Source organism: Geotrypetes seraphini, chromosome 14 (genome assembly GCF_902459505.1).
Source record: "Geotrypetes seraphini chromosome 14, aGeoSer1.1, whole genome shotgun sequence".
NCBI classification, from domain to species: domain Eukaryota; kingdom Metazoa; phylum Chordata; class Amphibia; order Gymnophiona; family Dermophiidae; genus Geotrypetes; species Geotrypetes seraphini.
Genome location: NC_047097.1, coordinates 569,222 through 584,133, shown reverse-complemented (window position 1 = coordinate 584,133; position 14,912 = coordinate 569,222). Strand labels below are relative to the sequence as shown.

General features: G+C 39.9%; 1 protein-coding gene across 3 annotated transcripts in view; it reads left to right on the top strand.

Annotated features, from left to right (window-relative positions):
• Positions 1-10,332, top strand: part of ALDOB (aldolase, fructose-bisphosphate B) — a 269,623-nt gene extending 259,291 nt beyond the window's left edge. For all 3 annotated transcript variants that reach the window (XM_033920844.1, XM_033920845.1, XM_033920843.1), the window contains exons 8-9: positions 1,326-1,525; positions 9,946-10,332. In XM_033920844.1, the coding sequence (XP_033776735.1) occupies positions 1,326-1,525; positions 9,946-10,041 (296 nt within the window). In that variant the 3' untranslated portion in view covers positions 10,042-10,332. The remainder of the gene's footprint in view (positions 1-1,325; positions 1,526-9,945) is intronic.
• The last annotated feature ends 4,580 nt before the right edge of the window (positions 10,333-14,912 follow it).

The window sequence follows — 14,912 nt, the reverse complement described above, 5'->3', positions numbered from 1 at the left end:
TACTTTTAAGGTTTATTAAAAATTTGATTAATCGCCTATCACAATTCTAAGTGATATACATTAACTTTACAAAGTGGGGGAATACAAATTTAAAATCAGTCTCCCTTGCTTTCAATAGAAGTAAAACCCAGATGTCTCAATCCGACCTCCTTTTTCTAGAGCCATATGGTAACACTATGTATAGCTCCATGTACAGCAAAACCTGTCCTGGTTTTACCCCACTTCATGTAGTAATGTTTTCCTTAGGGAATACAAGAGAGAAACTGGAGCTACCAGTAAGTAAGAAGGGAGTAGAACCTCTGCGCTGAATCAAAGGGAAGGCCTAGTAGGTTCATGCCTCAGGCCCGAATACTTCAGAGGGGCCTGCCGGTGTGCTGCTGCGATGACATCAATGGGTAGTTCTGGACAGTCCCCAATCTCAGCTAAGGCCTGTCACCCACCTAGTCTGACTGCCAATCCGATTCCTACAGCTTCGCAGTTGTCTCTTTCCCCTTAAGAGAATTCCCGCAGCCGCTTTGTGATTATCTCCCCATAGCTACAAAGAGAGCCAGCTTAGGTTAAGCTACAAGCACACTGCAGTGATCAGGGCCACTAACCTCCAGAGAAGCAAGGCAAGCTCAAGCAAGCACTGGTAAATTAATAAATATAAAATAAAATTGTGTCTGGACGGCTCAGATAAAAAATTTTTATATTAGTTTGTGGTTTTCTGGGTGGGGGGTGGGCTTTACAGTACCCAGGAGGTTTTTAATAATATATTTAATTCTGGTGTATTTTTGCGGTGGCATCTGATGCTAAGCTACAGGGAGGGGTGGGGGAGTAGAGAAGGCTAAGGCTGATTCTGGGCAGTAGGGGGTACCAAGGGAAGCATAGAGATGATGCTGGGCTAGGGAGGTATGGGGGTGAGGTTGAGCCCATGCTACAGGAATGGGTAGTGTGTGTGTGGGGGGGGGGGGAGAGTAAGGGTAATTCTGGGCCACATGGTTGGATAGGAGGGAGCAAGGAAAGGGTAGGTCTGATGCTGGGCTAGAGGACAATTTCTAAGTTTCGGTTCTTTATTCTGTAATTGAGGGTTGATCTGGAGAAATGGGTAGGGTGTGGGGTGGGCTAAGGAGCCCAGTGTACTTGTGTGCCTAGGGCCCACTGAAGGATTAATGTATAAGGTATTTCTTAGAATGACTGGAATATTTGTATACAGATTGTACCTTCAGTAGCCAGTTACTTCTCAGGGAAGTGCATATGGTGTTTGTGTTCTCATCTGTTTTAAGCAGTGAAAGGTAATTATTACAATTCTCATGAGCACTAACTTCTCACCTGTTACCTCTCAGGCATCTGCTTCCTCTCTGGAGGTCAGAGTGAAGAGGAAGCCTCCCTGAATCTCAATGCCATCAACCAGTGTCTACTGCCCAAGCCCTGGAAACTCACGTTCTCATATGGACGGGCCCTACAGGCATCTGCACTCTCTGCATGGTATGGGAAGCCAGAGAATGTCAAGGCCTCCCAGGAAGCCTTTGTCAAACGGGCAAAGGTATGATACAGTTTGCAAGACTGGTGCATTTTTAGGGGTACTTTTAGAGCTGATACACTACAAGGGGGGCCCTCAATGGGTGTCTATACGATTCACAATAAAATCACAAGGTTAGGGGAGAGACAGAAGCAAAGGAGGGAGAGAGAAAAGAGGTTGCGTCCAAAGGCTTTACAGAAAAGGCAACTTTGAGTAGTTTTTTGAACTTCGCAGTGCTGGCTCAGCTCTGATGGAGGATGAGAATTGGGACCAAGTTTGCTGAAGGTCATTTCCTCTGAAATAGGTAGGTGTAAAGTAGAGAACGACACGGGTAAAAAATTTGTTCCCATCTCAGTCCCGTCCCTGTGAACTCGGTCCCATCCACACAAGCCTCAAATAAGTTCAGTATAAAACTATTTTATTAAAGTATAAAAAGAAACAATATTCTGTACAACTGTTATTTTATAAATCAAGAGTTCTGGCTGCTGAACTAGAGGAAGAGATCTTCAGCTGGCAGGACTTTGTTTATAAACGTTTATCGATATAGCTACAATACTACTTTATCCTAAGGCAAAAAAAAAAATAGAAAAGAAATAGAAATATTTTCTTCCTTTATTTGGTTTCTGCTTTCTCATCTTCGAGTCATTCTTTTCCTTTCTGCCACTGTCTACCTTCTCTCTGCCTCTTTCATATGGCATCTGCTCTATTTCTATGCCTCTGCCAGAAACTGTCTGCCTTGTCCTTCCATCTCTCACTCCCCCCCCCAATGGTCTGGCATATATTTCTTCTTCCCTTCCATCTCTCCCTCCCTCCCCCAGGTGGTTTTTAGCACAGTGTTCTTCGACCGTGGACCAGTGCCAGTCTGCAGAAAATTCCTGCCAGTCCACGCAGTCCAAGATTGATGAGCTGCAATTTCCTGCTGGTCCGCGCAGGGCCAGCGAGATCATGGGGAGCCTCCGACAGTGGCTTTCTCCCCTCCCAGCAGCTCTAAGTACTTACCAGCGCAGTGATTCACTAAGGCAGCCTTGGGGCTTTTGCTGAGTCGCAGCTGCCTCTGATGATGCAACTTCCTCTTTCCTCGGAGGCGGTGCGACCCATCAAAGGACCCAAGGCTGCCTTAGTGAATCGCTGCACTGGCAAGTACTGAGATCTGCTGGGAGGGGAGAAAGTCACTGTTGGAGGCTGGGAAGCTGCTGGACAAGGGAAAAATAGGGACAGCTGCTATTGGACCTGGAGAGAGGGAGAAGGAGAGATGCTGCTGGGAGGGGAGGAGGAAAAGGAGTCTGGGAAGCTGCTGGACAAGGGAAAATAAAGGGACAGTTGCTACTGGACCTGGAGGGAAGCAGAAGAAGAAGAGATGCTGCTGGTAGGGTAGGAGGGAAAGGGAAGGGAATAGTTACTGCTGGACAGGAGGAGGAGGGAAGGAAGAAGGAAAAAAGGAAGGAATTAGCTGGCTGGGAGATTAGAGGAGGGGAAGGGTTCAGGGTGGAATGGAGAGATCAGATGAGGGAAAGGGGAGAGACAGGAATGAGAAAGAGCGATTGATACTGGGAAGGGGGTCAGCAGAAAAATAAGCAGAGAGGGACAAAGATGCTAGATCTAGTGTAGGAGAGATAAAAATGAAGAGAGCAGTGAAACTGGAATGAATCATGTAAAAAGGAGAGAGGGGGCGCAGGCTGGATGGAAAGGGGAGAGGGACATAGAAAGAATGCAGATACCATATGGAAAGGGGAGAGGGAAGACAGTGGATGGAAGGGGCAGATGCTGCATTGAAGAGACAGAGAGGGCAGACGCTGGATGGAAGAGAGGGAAGAGATAAAAGCAGAAACCAGAGACAACAAAAGGTAGAAAAAAATAATTTTATTTCTATTTTTTATTAGAATATATCAGATTTGAAATATGTATCCTGCTAGAGCTGGTGTTAGACATAACTGGGGGGCTGCAAAGCCCAGACAGTGCTTCTTTAGCTTCCAGCTGGCTTAGGGTTTTCTCTGACCAGGGGGCAGTTGCCCTAGTTGCACTCCTCTAACACTATTCCTGTCATGTGTGACTGCGGTATTCTCTTAGCATGATATTTCTGTCTAGCATTCTGTAATAATTTGGCTTATTCAGTTTTCTTGATAGTAGAGGGGATATATGTGAAGGGGAGGGGAGACGGGGGTTTTGTTGATCCTTGCTTTGTATTATTTGTATTTATAAAATGACAATTGTACAGAAAATTGTTTCTTTTTATACTTTAATAAAATACATTCAATATAAAATTATAACTGAGGCTTGTGTGGATGGGATCAGATGGTTTGTGGGGACTGAGCTTGCGGAAACGGGGTTTTTAATTTCAGTCCTAGTAATTTGCCGGTCCACAAAATAATTATTTTATTTCCACCAGTCCATAGGTGTAAAAAGGTTGAGGAAACTGTTTTAGCATCTCTTTCCTCCCTTCATATCTGGTATCTGTCCCCTCCCCATCCCCCAATGCTCTGATATCTCTCCTCTCCCTTTCCCTTCCTTTACTTTTCTGCTCTTCCTTCTCAATTTCTTTTCTACCTCTTGTCTGCTTTCTTACTTTCCTCAATTTCCCTTTCATTGTATCTACCTTTATCTTGCCACCTCTTTCCGTCACCCCTTCCAGTATCTCACTAACTCTATCCTCTCCTCCCCCCAATCTAGCATGTGCCCTTTTTCTTTATCTCCTCCTCCCATCCAGTATGTGCTCCCCTCTCTCCCCTCCCCACTTCCCTTCAGCGTCTGCTCCTCTTTTTCTCTCCTCCCCATTTCCCTTTGGCATCTGTTCTCCTTTCTCCCCTCCCCGCTTCCATCCAGTGTCTGCTCCTGCCTCTCTCTCCACTTCCCTTCAGCGTCTTCTCCCCTCTCTCTTTCAGAGCCTTTTCCCCCCTCTCTCTGCTCCCCACTTCCATGTAGCATCTGCTCCCCTCTCTGTCGCCTCCTCCATGCAGCGTTTGTTCCCTCCTCTCTCCTCCCCATTTCCCTTCAGCATCTGTTCCTCTCTCCTTTCCTTGGGCCATCTCCCTCCCTTCCTGTCATCTTTGCAGGCACTTTTCAAAATCGAGGTTTTTCTCTCCGAGCGTCCCAGACGCCATAGCCCTCTCACAGGTCATGCACAACTACCCTGAAACATCCCCTTTGACGCAACTTCCGCCTGGGTAGCTTGCATCAGAGGAGAAGTTTTGGAGTAGTCGCATGTGTCCTCTGAGAAGGCTGCTCGGAGAGAACCTTGATTCTGAAAAGCGCCCACGACGGTGATGGGAAGGGAAGGAGATGCCTGGACCGCGGCACTTGAGAGGGAGGAGGGAGGGGGCCGCTGGACTACGCACTCAGGAGGAAGGCAGCAGAGAGAGGGAGCAGATGCTACATGGAAGTGGGGAGCAGAGAGAGGGGGGAAAAGGTGGGAAGGGAGGCAATGCGTGGCAGATACTTTACTATGGGGACAAGGCCATTCACCGCTGCACCCCCTGACATACCCCCCAAATAAAAAAATATTAGCACCCCAATTAGCATGTACAAATTTGGAACTTATTGCAGGATGCCTAAGCGTGTCTCACGGTAAGCAATTTTAAAGTTGGGGTAAGCACACGCTAGCTCTCACTGCAGACTATACATCACAATATCTTCTATCTACTCCAACTCACCAGTATTGTACCAAGTTTTCACAGGCTCAAAGTTACCACTTAGTGCCCCCCTACACTATCTCTTGCTATAAAAGCAGCCTCCTCTTAACCACTAGTACTTTTCTGGGAATAAAATGTTTTTCAATTTTTTTTCTAAAATACCAAATCATTCTGTTCCTGGTGCAAAGGAAATTATTTGATCTCACGGGCTACCACTGAGTATACCAGTATATCAGTTTAGTTATTGTATTCCAAGAAGGTGTTTGCAACTGTGTACCCTGACATGATCACACAGCCTCCCTGCAAATATTATGGGCCTCTCTTTCCCAGAACCCAAAACATAATCGTATCTGCTTAAAATATGAGTCTGCTGCTAAGGGTGACTAAAGAAATTTGGTTAACAAAAGTCGTGCAGGGAGACACGCAGGGAAAGATTAACATTTATTTAAATAGAACATGAGACTACATAGCCTAGAATTCACTGAGACATCAGTTAAAATAAGTTTTCTTGTTTACAAGAGGAAGAATAAGATAATGAAAAGTATTAAAATATATAATGTCTTTTAAAATATATTCTATTAATGTCAATGGCCTAAATCACGTAATTAAAAGGAAAAAAATATTAACATTTTTAAAAAAACAAAATGCAGATATTTACTGTCTGCAAGAGACCCATCTTAATATGAAGGAATCACAGAAATTATCAGGTGGATGGATAAAAGAATGTTTTTTTGCTCCAGCAGTGGGTAAAAAAGCAGGGGTTGCAATCCTTATAAATAAAAAATGTATGGCCAATATAAAGGTAAAAAATTCAGATCCACATGGAAGATGGATACAAATCGATATAGGTATGGGAAATGATACCCTGACGTTATTTAATATATATGCCCCTAATTCGAATCAATCAGAATTTTTCAAAAAGCTACAAAATATGTTATTACCACTGGCTACCTCTAAATTAGTGGTGGCTGGAGATTTTAATGCTGTAATGGATCCATTATTGGATAAAAAACCAGGTAAAAATATTAAATCTTTAGGTCTAGATAATTTAGTTCGATCATGTGATTTGAAAGATATATGGCGTATTCTTCATTTTAATGATCAGGAGTTTTCATTTTGTTCACAGGTTCATAAATCATTTTCAAGAATAGATTATATTTTTGTTTCAACAAATAAAGTGCAACAAGTGATTAAAGCCTCCATTGATCCTATTATCATTTCGGATCATGCGGGAATATGGATAGAATTACAAATAGATCAATTAGAAAATAATAGACCTCTTTGGAGATTTGATAATGCATTGCTTGTGGATGACAAATTTTTGGAAAATTTTAAAACACAAATTAATGAATTTTTTCAAATAAATTTAGTGGAAGATACATCTATAGAGAATGTATGGGATGCATTTAAAGCAACTATGAGGGGTAATATCATATCATATTCAGCTTTTATTAGGAAACAAATTAAAAAACAATATATAGAATTAGAAAAAGAAATAAAAATATTAGAAGCTAAATTGATAAGTAAATGGGAATATGAAGTTTTGCAAGCTCTTTTGAAAGTAAAAGGTAAATATAATGAATTAACTTCAAAAATGATAAGAAAAGATTTGTTTTCCAAACAAACGGTGTATTATGGAAATTCTAATAAGGCGGGAAAATTATTAGCAAATTATCTTAAGGCAAAAAAAAGGAGAACTAATATTAATGGAATAAAAGATGATAATGGTATAATAACAAATCAAACAAATATAATATTAAAACAATTTTTAAATTTTTATAAAGATCTATATTCTTCCGAACCTTATTTGGAGAAACAAAAAGATGGAAAAAAATTTTTAGATTTAATAAATGGACCTAAGATTCCTGATCATATAAAACGAAGTTTAGAAGAACCTATATCATTAAAAGAATTAGAAACAGCATTGAGATCTCTTAGAGTTGGATCCGCTCCAGGTGGTGATGGTTACACAGTAGAATTTTATAAAACATTTCAAAATATCCTCTCCCCACATTTATTAAAATTATATCAGACACAACTTATAAAAGGTAATATAAAAGGTACTATGGCTGAATCAATAATAATTGTTTTGCCTAAGCCAAATAAAGATCCAACTTTGGTTTCAAACTACAGGCCTATATCTTTGATAAACATTGATAATAAACTTTTGGCGAAAATTTTGGCTTTGAGATTAGCCAAAGCTCTCCCACATATTATAGATATGCATCAAACGGGTTTCGTTGCTAAAAGACATTCCTCCAATAACTTATTATTTCACATGCTAAACTTGTCAAAAAAAATGGATGAACCGGCATTTACAGTTTCATTAGATGCCGAGAAAGCATTTGATAGGGTAGAATGGAATTTTATGTATCAGGCTTTAGAATGGTTTGGTATAGGTTCTGGATTTATACAAATGGTAAAAACATTGTATAGCTTCCCGATTGCAAGATTAAATATTAATAATAAGATATCTGATGGTTTTCAATTGCAGAGGGGAGTTAGACAAGGTTGTCCTTTATCTCCTTTGTTATTTGATGTTGTATTAGAACCCTTATTGTTAGCAATACAGCAAACGAGGGAGATACAAGGAATCCCATATTCAGATATGGAATATAAAATTTCGGCTTATGCTGATGATATTTTGCTTTATTTGAGAAATCCAGAGTCTACCTTATCTTCTTTATTAGAATTAATTGATAAGTTTGGCAAATTTTCAGGTTATAAAATTAATTGGAATAAATCTGAAATTATACCCTTGAATGTTTACTGTGTAAAAGGATTATTTGATATTTTTCCATTCATATGGAAAGAAGAAGGATTTAAATATCTAGGCATTCAAGTTAAAAAAACAATTGAAGATACTGTAAAAGAAAATGAAAAATATGTATTAAAAAAAGTAACGGAGTTATGTGAACAATGGAACCCATTACATATATCTTGGTGGGGCAGAGTTCAAACTATTAAAATGATGATGTTGCCTGTGGTTTGCTACCAAATGAGTATGATACCTATTTATTTTCAGGGGTCCTTTTATAAGAAGCTTAATAGAATTTTAACAAAATTTCTTTGGCTTGGTAAAACACCTAGAATAGCTTTAGTAACCTTACAAAAATCAATTAAGGAGGGAGGGGTAAATTTTCCAAATTTCTATAGGTACCATCAAGCCTATATTCTACGTCAGGGTATGTATTGGATCCTCCCAGAACTTATAGATAATGCACCAGATTGGTTATATTTGGAATGGCGCCTTATGTTTCCCCTAAATTTAGTTCATTTACCAAGTATTAATATACCTAAAAGATACAGAGAAAATAAAATAATAATGGATACTTGGAAAACATTGAGATTTATTGATAAATTAACACCCATCCCAATATATAAATCAACTAATCAATCCATATGGATAAACTCCAAGATCAAAGTAGGCGGAGCTCAAATCCTTTGGAAGAACTGGATTATTGCAGGAATTAGATCTCTAGATGATATTATTTCAGAAGGTAAACTGCTGGATTTTTCACAATTGCAACATAGATTTGGTCTTAATAAAACACAAAGTTTTAAATGGTTGCAATTGAAGCAGGCCATTCAGGTTGGGTTCCCTGAATGGAAATCATTAAACAATCAATATAGTTTAAAGTTCTTATGCTTTAAAGCAGACTTCCTAGGACATCAAGCCGCATGGTGGTATAAATTAATATCTGGATATTTGAATAAAAAACCAAAAAATGGTCTAAGAGACATTTGGAGCATTGAGATTGGACATCAAATTAATGCATCTCAATGGCCACTAATTTGGTCTTGGAGAATGGGATGTACAGTGTCAGCGTCTATGAGACAAACATGGTTCTTTTTATTACATAGAGCTTTTTGGACCCCTACTCGTTTACAAAAACTAGACAGTTCTAAGTCTAATAGATGCTGGCACTGTAATCTAGAACCAGGGACATTAGATCATTTATTATATCATTGTCCTTATATTAAAATATTTTGGAATTCAATTTGGCCACAAATTAATAAATTAATGGAAAATCATATTGCAATATCATATGATACAATTTTATTTGGAACAATGATGAGAAAAAAAAGTCAAATTTCACCAGAAAATAATAAACTTTTATTAATTATGACAGGGGTTGCCATTCAACATATAACTAACAATTGGAAAAATTATAACAACCTAAACTACACATTTTGGTGGAATACAATATGCCATGTTTTTAAAATGGAAAGAACAATAGCAGTACAAAAGGGGACATATAATAAATTTATAAAAATATGGGGGCCATTGACAAAATACTGCAATGATTAAATAATAGAATACTTTTTCTTCTTTTCTTCTTTTAGAGATTTTTTTTTTTTTTTTTTTTTTTTTATGACACACATATAGGGGGGATAAGGAAAACAATTTATATATAATATATTATAATATATGATACAGAATGTAACAAATGATTAAAAAATAACAGAAGGGTGGGGGGAGGGAAAATGAATAAAATTTATCCAGAATATATTGTATTAGATAAATATGTTATTGAATAATTATCAATTGTATTCTAATATGTTGTATACTTTTATAAAATTTGAAAATATTATATTAAAGCAATAAAAGGGTGGGGGGAGGGTGAAGGGGAAAATCAAATTCAGACATACATTGTGTTAGATATAAAAGTGTTACCATGCATTTATTAAATGTATTTTATTATTATGTACACTTTTTATAAAATTTGAAAATAAAAATATAATGGAAAAAAAAAAAAAGTTTTCTTGTTTACGGCTGACATTTGTTTTCTAAAGAGTTGTGCATTCTGATTTCAGATCAATAGCTTGGCATCGAAGGGCGAATATATGGCATCGGGAGTGACCGATTCTGCAGCTGCACAGTCACTCTTCACTGCCAGCTATGCTTACTAAAGCTACTCTCGACTCATCGCCACCCCCATCTGCTGAGATGGGGGGAGAAGGCTTGAAGAACCAGCACCCAATCATTCCGTCTACAGCGTTTGGCTCCTCCTCAAGCTCATACACATTCCAACATTGATCATTCCAGACTGGGACCCTTTACAAAGACTCTGTGATTAACTGATGCAGTCTAGCTTACCTCTTCTAGCTAATGGTGAACAGCCCTAGGAAATCCCTTCCTGAGTTAATGCAAAAATGAGAACAATAAAGGTGTGACCTGGTTCCATTTCCTTGGATAATCCACTTCAGTCCTTGTTTTATTCCATGGTATTCATGGACTTTATACATCTAACTAAATAAGTGTGAACCAATATTCCAACATACCATGAGGCAGATGCAAGACTGGAGTGGCCTGTGTTAGGAACCAGTTGGTAACTATGTTTAATGGGGATAAAGTGGCTGGAAAGTCTTTCTGAATGTGTTTCTTAAACTGTGAAAGGAAATAAACACTGAGAAAAGGAAGGATGTTTCTATATTTTGATACAAAACAGTAGCCAATACGATGAAACCCTCCCAATGTATGGTGGCGGCCAAAAAAGCAAGCAGGATGCTAGGAATTATTTAAAAAAAAGGGATGGTTAACAAGACTAAGAATGTTATAATGCCCCTGTATAGCTCCATGGTGCGACCTCATCTGGAGTATTGCGTTAAATTCTGATCTCCTTATCTCAAGAAAGATATATAGCGGCGCTAGAAAAGGTTCAAAGAAGAGCGACCGAGATGATAAAGGGGATGGAACTCTTCTCATATGAGGAAAGACTAAAACGGTTAGGGATCTTCAGCTTGGAAAAGAGACAGCTGAGGGGAAATATGATTGAAGTCTTCAAAATCCTGAGTGGTGCAGAATGGGTACAAGTGGATCGATTTTTCACTCCATCAAAAATTGCAAAGACTAGGAGACACTAGATGAAGTTACAGGAAAATACTTTTAAAACCAATAGGAGAAATTTTTTTCCACTCAGAGAATAGTTAAGCTCTGGAACGTGTAAGAGTGCCTATTTCCTGCCTCTCTCTTTGCGGCAGGGCATGGGTGTGTGTGGGCATATGAGTATGTGTGCTGAAAGATCTCTTTGCAGGGCAAGTATGGATGTGGTACCTGAGCAGCAAACTGTGAGAGATGAAATCTCACTGTTGTGCCCCATTAATCACTAACATACATGCAATGTTTGAGATTTGATATTAGGTAAGATCTGGGCCAATTGTGAAAGAAATAGTAAAATATGGGGACTCCTGTGTATTCTTTACCTTCACAGATTTTAGTGAGCACAATAGATAATATGCATAGACAGAGAGACACACAGACCAGCGTTGCAGCCATAGGCAGTAACAGCAAACATCTGCCCTTTAGGGAACAAACCACCATGTTGGATCCATTAGGTGAACATTCTGAAGGGACCAAGTTACATGCCACAGATAGAGTGTGGTAAAGTAACAACCCAGCATCTTTGATATCAGCCAGAGGTCAAGCTGACACATTTATCTATTGATATTTGTATAGTGTTCTCCCAGGGAGCTCAGAAGAACAACAGTTTACATGGAGTGGCTAATGTAGTCAGGTACTTTTCCCTGTCTGTTGTGGCAGCCTCATAATCTATCTCATGCACCTGGGCCAATGGGGGCGAGGAATTAAGTGACTTGGCCAAGGTCAAAGGGAGCAGCATGGGCTTGATACTCCCCCCTTGTTTGCTCCTTTAAGAGGCTTATGGTTGGTGGAGGAGGGACTCTGGCTTTTTCCTACCTCGAAGCGATTTTGATCTAAAGGCTGTTTCTAAGTGCTAGGCCCTGGTTTTTGAATAACCCCATGGATACCATTCTTCTCATTGGTGGGGCTCAGCATTGCTTAACATGACTATATGTTTGCTGTGATAATAGTTTGAGAGCGTTGGTGTTTTAAGCTATATGGGCATCATGCTGTGAACAGTTGCAAATTGCAGATAGAGATAGACGCAAATATCACATCAGTCGCTTCTTTCTGAAAAACTCCAGTAGTACATCAGTCTACAGTCAAGGGCAAATAGAAGGAAGGAATAAGCCCCATGCTCAGACATCTATTCTTTCCATGATGGCAATGTGTAACATAGTAGATGATGGCTGATAAAGATCCGAATGGTCTATCCAGTCTGCCCAACCTGATAAATCAAAAAAAAAAAGTGTTTTTTTTTCTTCTTAGCTATTTCTGGGCAAGAATCCAAAGCTCTGCCCAGTACTGTGCTTAGGTTCCATCTATTGAAGTCTCTGTCAAAGCTCACTCCAGTCCATCTAAACCATCGCAGCCCTCCCGAGCCCATCCTCAACCAAACGGTCATATACGGACACATACTGTGCATGTCTGTCCAGTACTGGCCTTAGTTCTTCACTATTTACTGATTCTAGATCAGGGGTTTCCAAAGTCCCTCCATGAGGGCCGAAACCAGTCAGATTTTCGGGATTTCCCCAATGAATATGCCTGAGATCTATGTGCATGTACTGCTTTCAATGTATATTCATTGGGGAAATCCCGAAAACCTGACTGGATTCGGTCCTCGAGGAGGGTCTTTGGAGACCCCTGTTCTAGATCCTCTGTGAGTCTTTTTAGATCTCATCATTGCATATGGCTACACTTCCTTGATCGATTTCTGCCACTGTGTACAATACTTTAGAAACTTGTCTTGTTAGTAGCCTACAGCACTTACGTAACTTGACAGAACACATTCTAACCTACAATCCAGCTATTCTCACACTAGAGCATAGGTCAAGAGAAAACCAATGGTAACCCTCATCAGCTTTACACGGCAACAACCCAGAAAACTATCCTAAATTATGTACCTTTGAAGCTAACATGTATGCAGCGCATTCCATATATTTGACCTATGTACAATAACTGAACAGAACAGCCCATATAGCTGACAGCTTCTATGCACTAATGTAACCCCTCCATTGAATGGTGCATCTCTATCAGTAGAAGTCATACTCAACATCACTGTGGCACACCGGAATATAGCAGCAGGACCCACAGGAGGAGGTCACAGCTGACAATGATCTCCCTATCGTCTTTTAGCCGGGCGCCTGGCTGTCTTCCTCGAACAAGGCGCTTCTCCCCTAGTCAGTGTCTCACCTTTAAAACGCTTCTCAGCATCTTCCCGCCGGTCATGCCGCACATGCTCAACACCCGCATGCTGCCTCCCTGCTGCCCATGCCCCTCAACTCGTGCATCACCTGCCCGCGGTACCACAGCAGCCTGATCCTGGACGAGCAGGGGCTGTGCGGACCGCTACCAGCAAAATCAAGGCAGTGGCGCTCAAGTGCTAGCTCTGCAAGAAGATCCCCAAGGAGGCGGTGGTAATGTGTAAGCAGTGCAGAAGTTTATAATGCGGGCCAGCGAGGGTAAGTGCTCCGCTGCTCACATGAATTCTATGAGCGCTGGAGCATTTACTGTGCTGGTCCGTGCTAAAAACCTGGTGGAAATGGTAAAAAAAAAAAAAAAAAAAATTAATGTGAATGTGCTGCAAAGTAGAAGATACAGTATTTCAATTACAATGGCACCATCTGGTGGAAACGGTAAAAAAAACGAATGAATGTGAATGTGCTGCAAAGTAAAAGATACAGTATTTCAATTACAATGGCGCCATCTGGTGGAAACGGTAAGAAAAGGCCTTTTCTTACCGTTTCCACCAGATGGCGCCATTGTAAAGTAAAAGATAGAGGATTTCAATTACAATGGCGCCATCTGGTGGAAACGGTAAGAAAAGGCCTTTTCTTACCGTTTCCACCAGATGGCGCCATTGTAATTGAAATCCTGTATCTTTTACTTTGCAGCCCATTCACATTCATTGCCTTTTTTACCATTTCCACCAGATGGCGCCATTGTAATTGAAATCCTGTATCTTTTACTTTGCAGCCCATTCACATTCATTGCCTTTTTGTACTGTTTCCACCAGATGGCGCCATTGTAATTGAAATCCTCTATCTTTTACTTTGCAGCACATTCATTGCCTTTTTATATCGTTTCCACCCAGATGGCGCCATTGTAATTGAAATCCTGTATCTTTTACTTTGCAGCCCATTCACATTCATTGCCTTTTTGTACTGTTTCCAGCAGATGGCGCCATTGTAATTGAAATCCTCTTTCTTTTACTTTGCAGCACATTCATTGCCTTTTTATATCGTTTCCACCCAGATGGCGCCATTGTAATTGAAATCCTGTATCTTTTACTTTGCAGCCCATTCACATTCATTGCCTTTTTTACCGTTTCCACCAGATGGCGCCATTGTAATTGAAATTCTGTATCTTCTACTTTGCAGTCCATTCACATTCATTGCCTTTTTTTACCGTTTCCACCAGATGGCGCCATTGTAATTGAAATCCTGTTTCTTTTACTTTTCAGCCCATTCACATTCATTGCCTTTTTGTACTGTTTCCACCACATGGCGCCATTGTAATTGAAATTCTGTATCTTCTACTTTGCAGTCCATTCACATTCATTGCTTTTTTTTATTATTTCCACCAGATGGCGCCATTGTAATTAAAATCCTCTATCTTTTATTTTGTAGCACAATTGCCTTTTTTTACCGTTTCCACCAGATGGCGCCATTGTAATTGAAATCCTGTATTTTTTACTTTGAAGCCTATTCACATTCATTGCTTTTTTTTACCGTTTCCACCAGATGGCGCCATTGTAATTGAAATTCTGTATCTTCTACTTTGCAGTCCATTCACATTCACTGTCTTCTTTTAGGATAACGTATTTTCTCAATAGATATAAAAAAAAAAGCATAAAAAATTCTATAAACTGAGGAGCATCAGAATGAGGCTTGGAAAGCTAAGTATAGAGACTATTGGAACA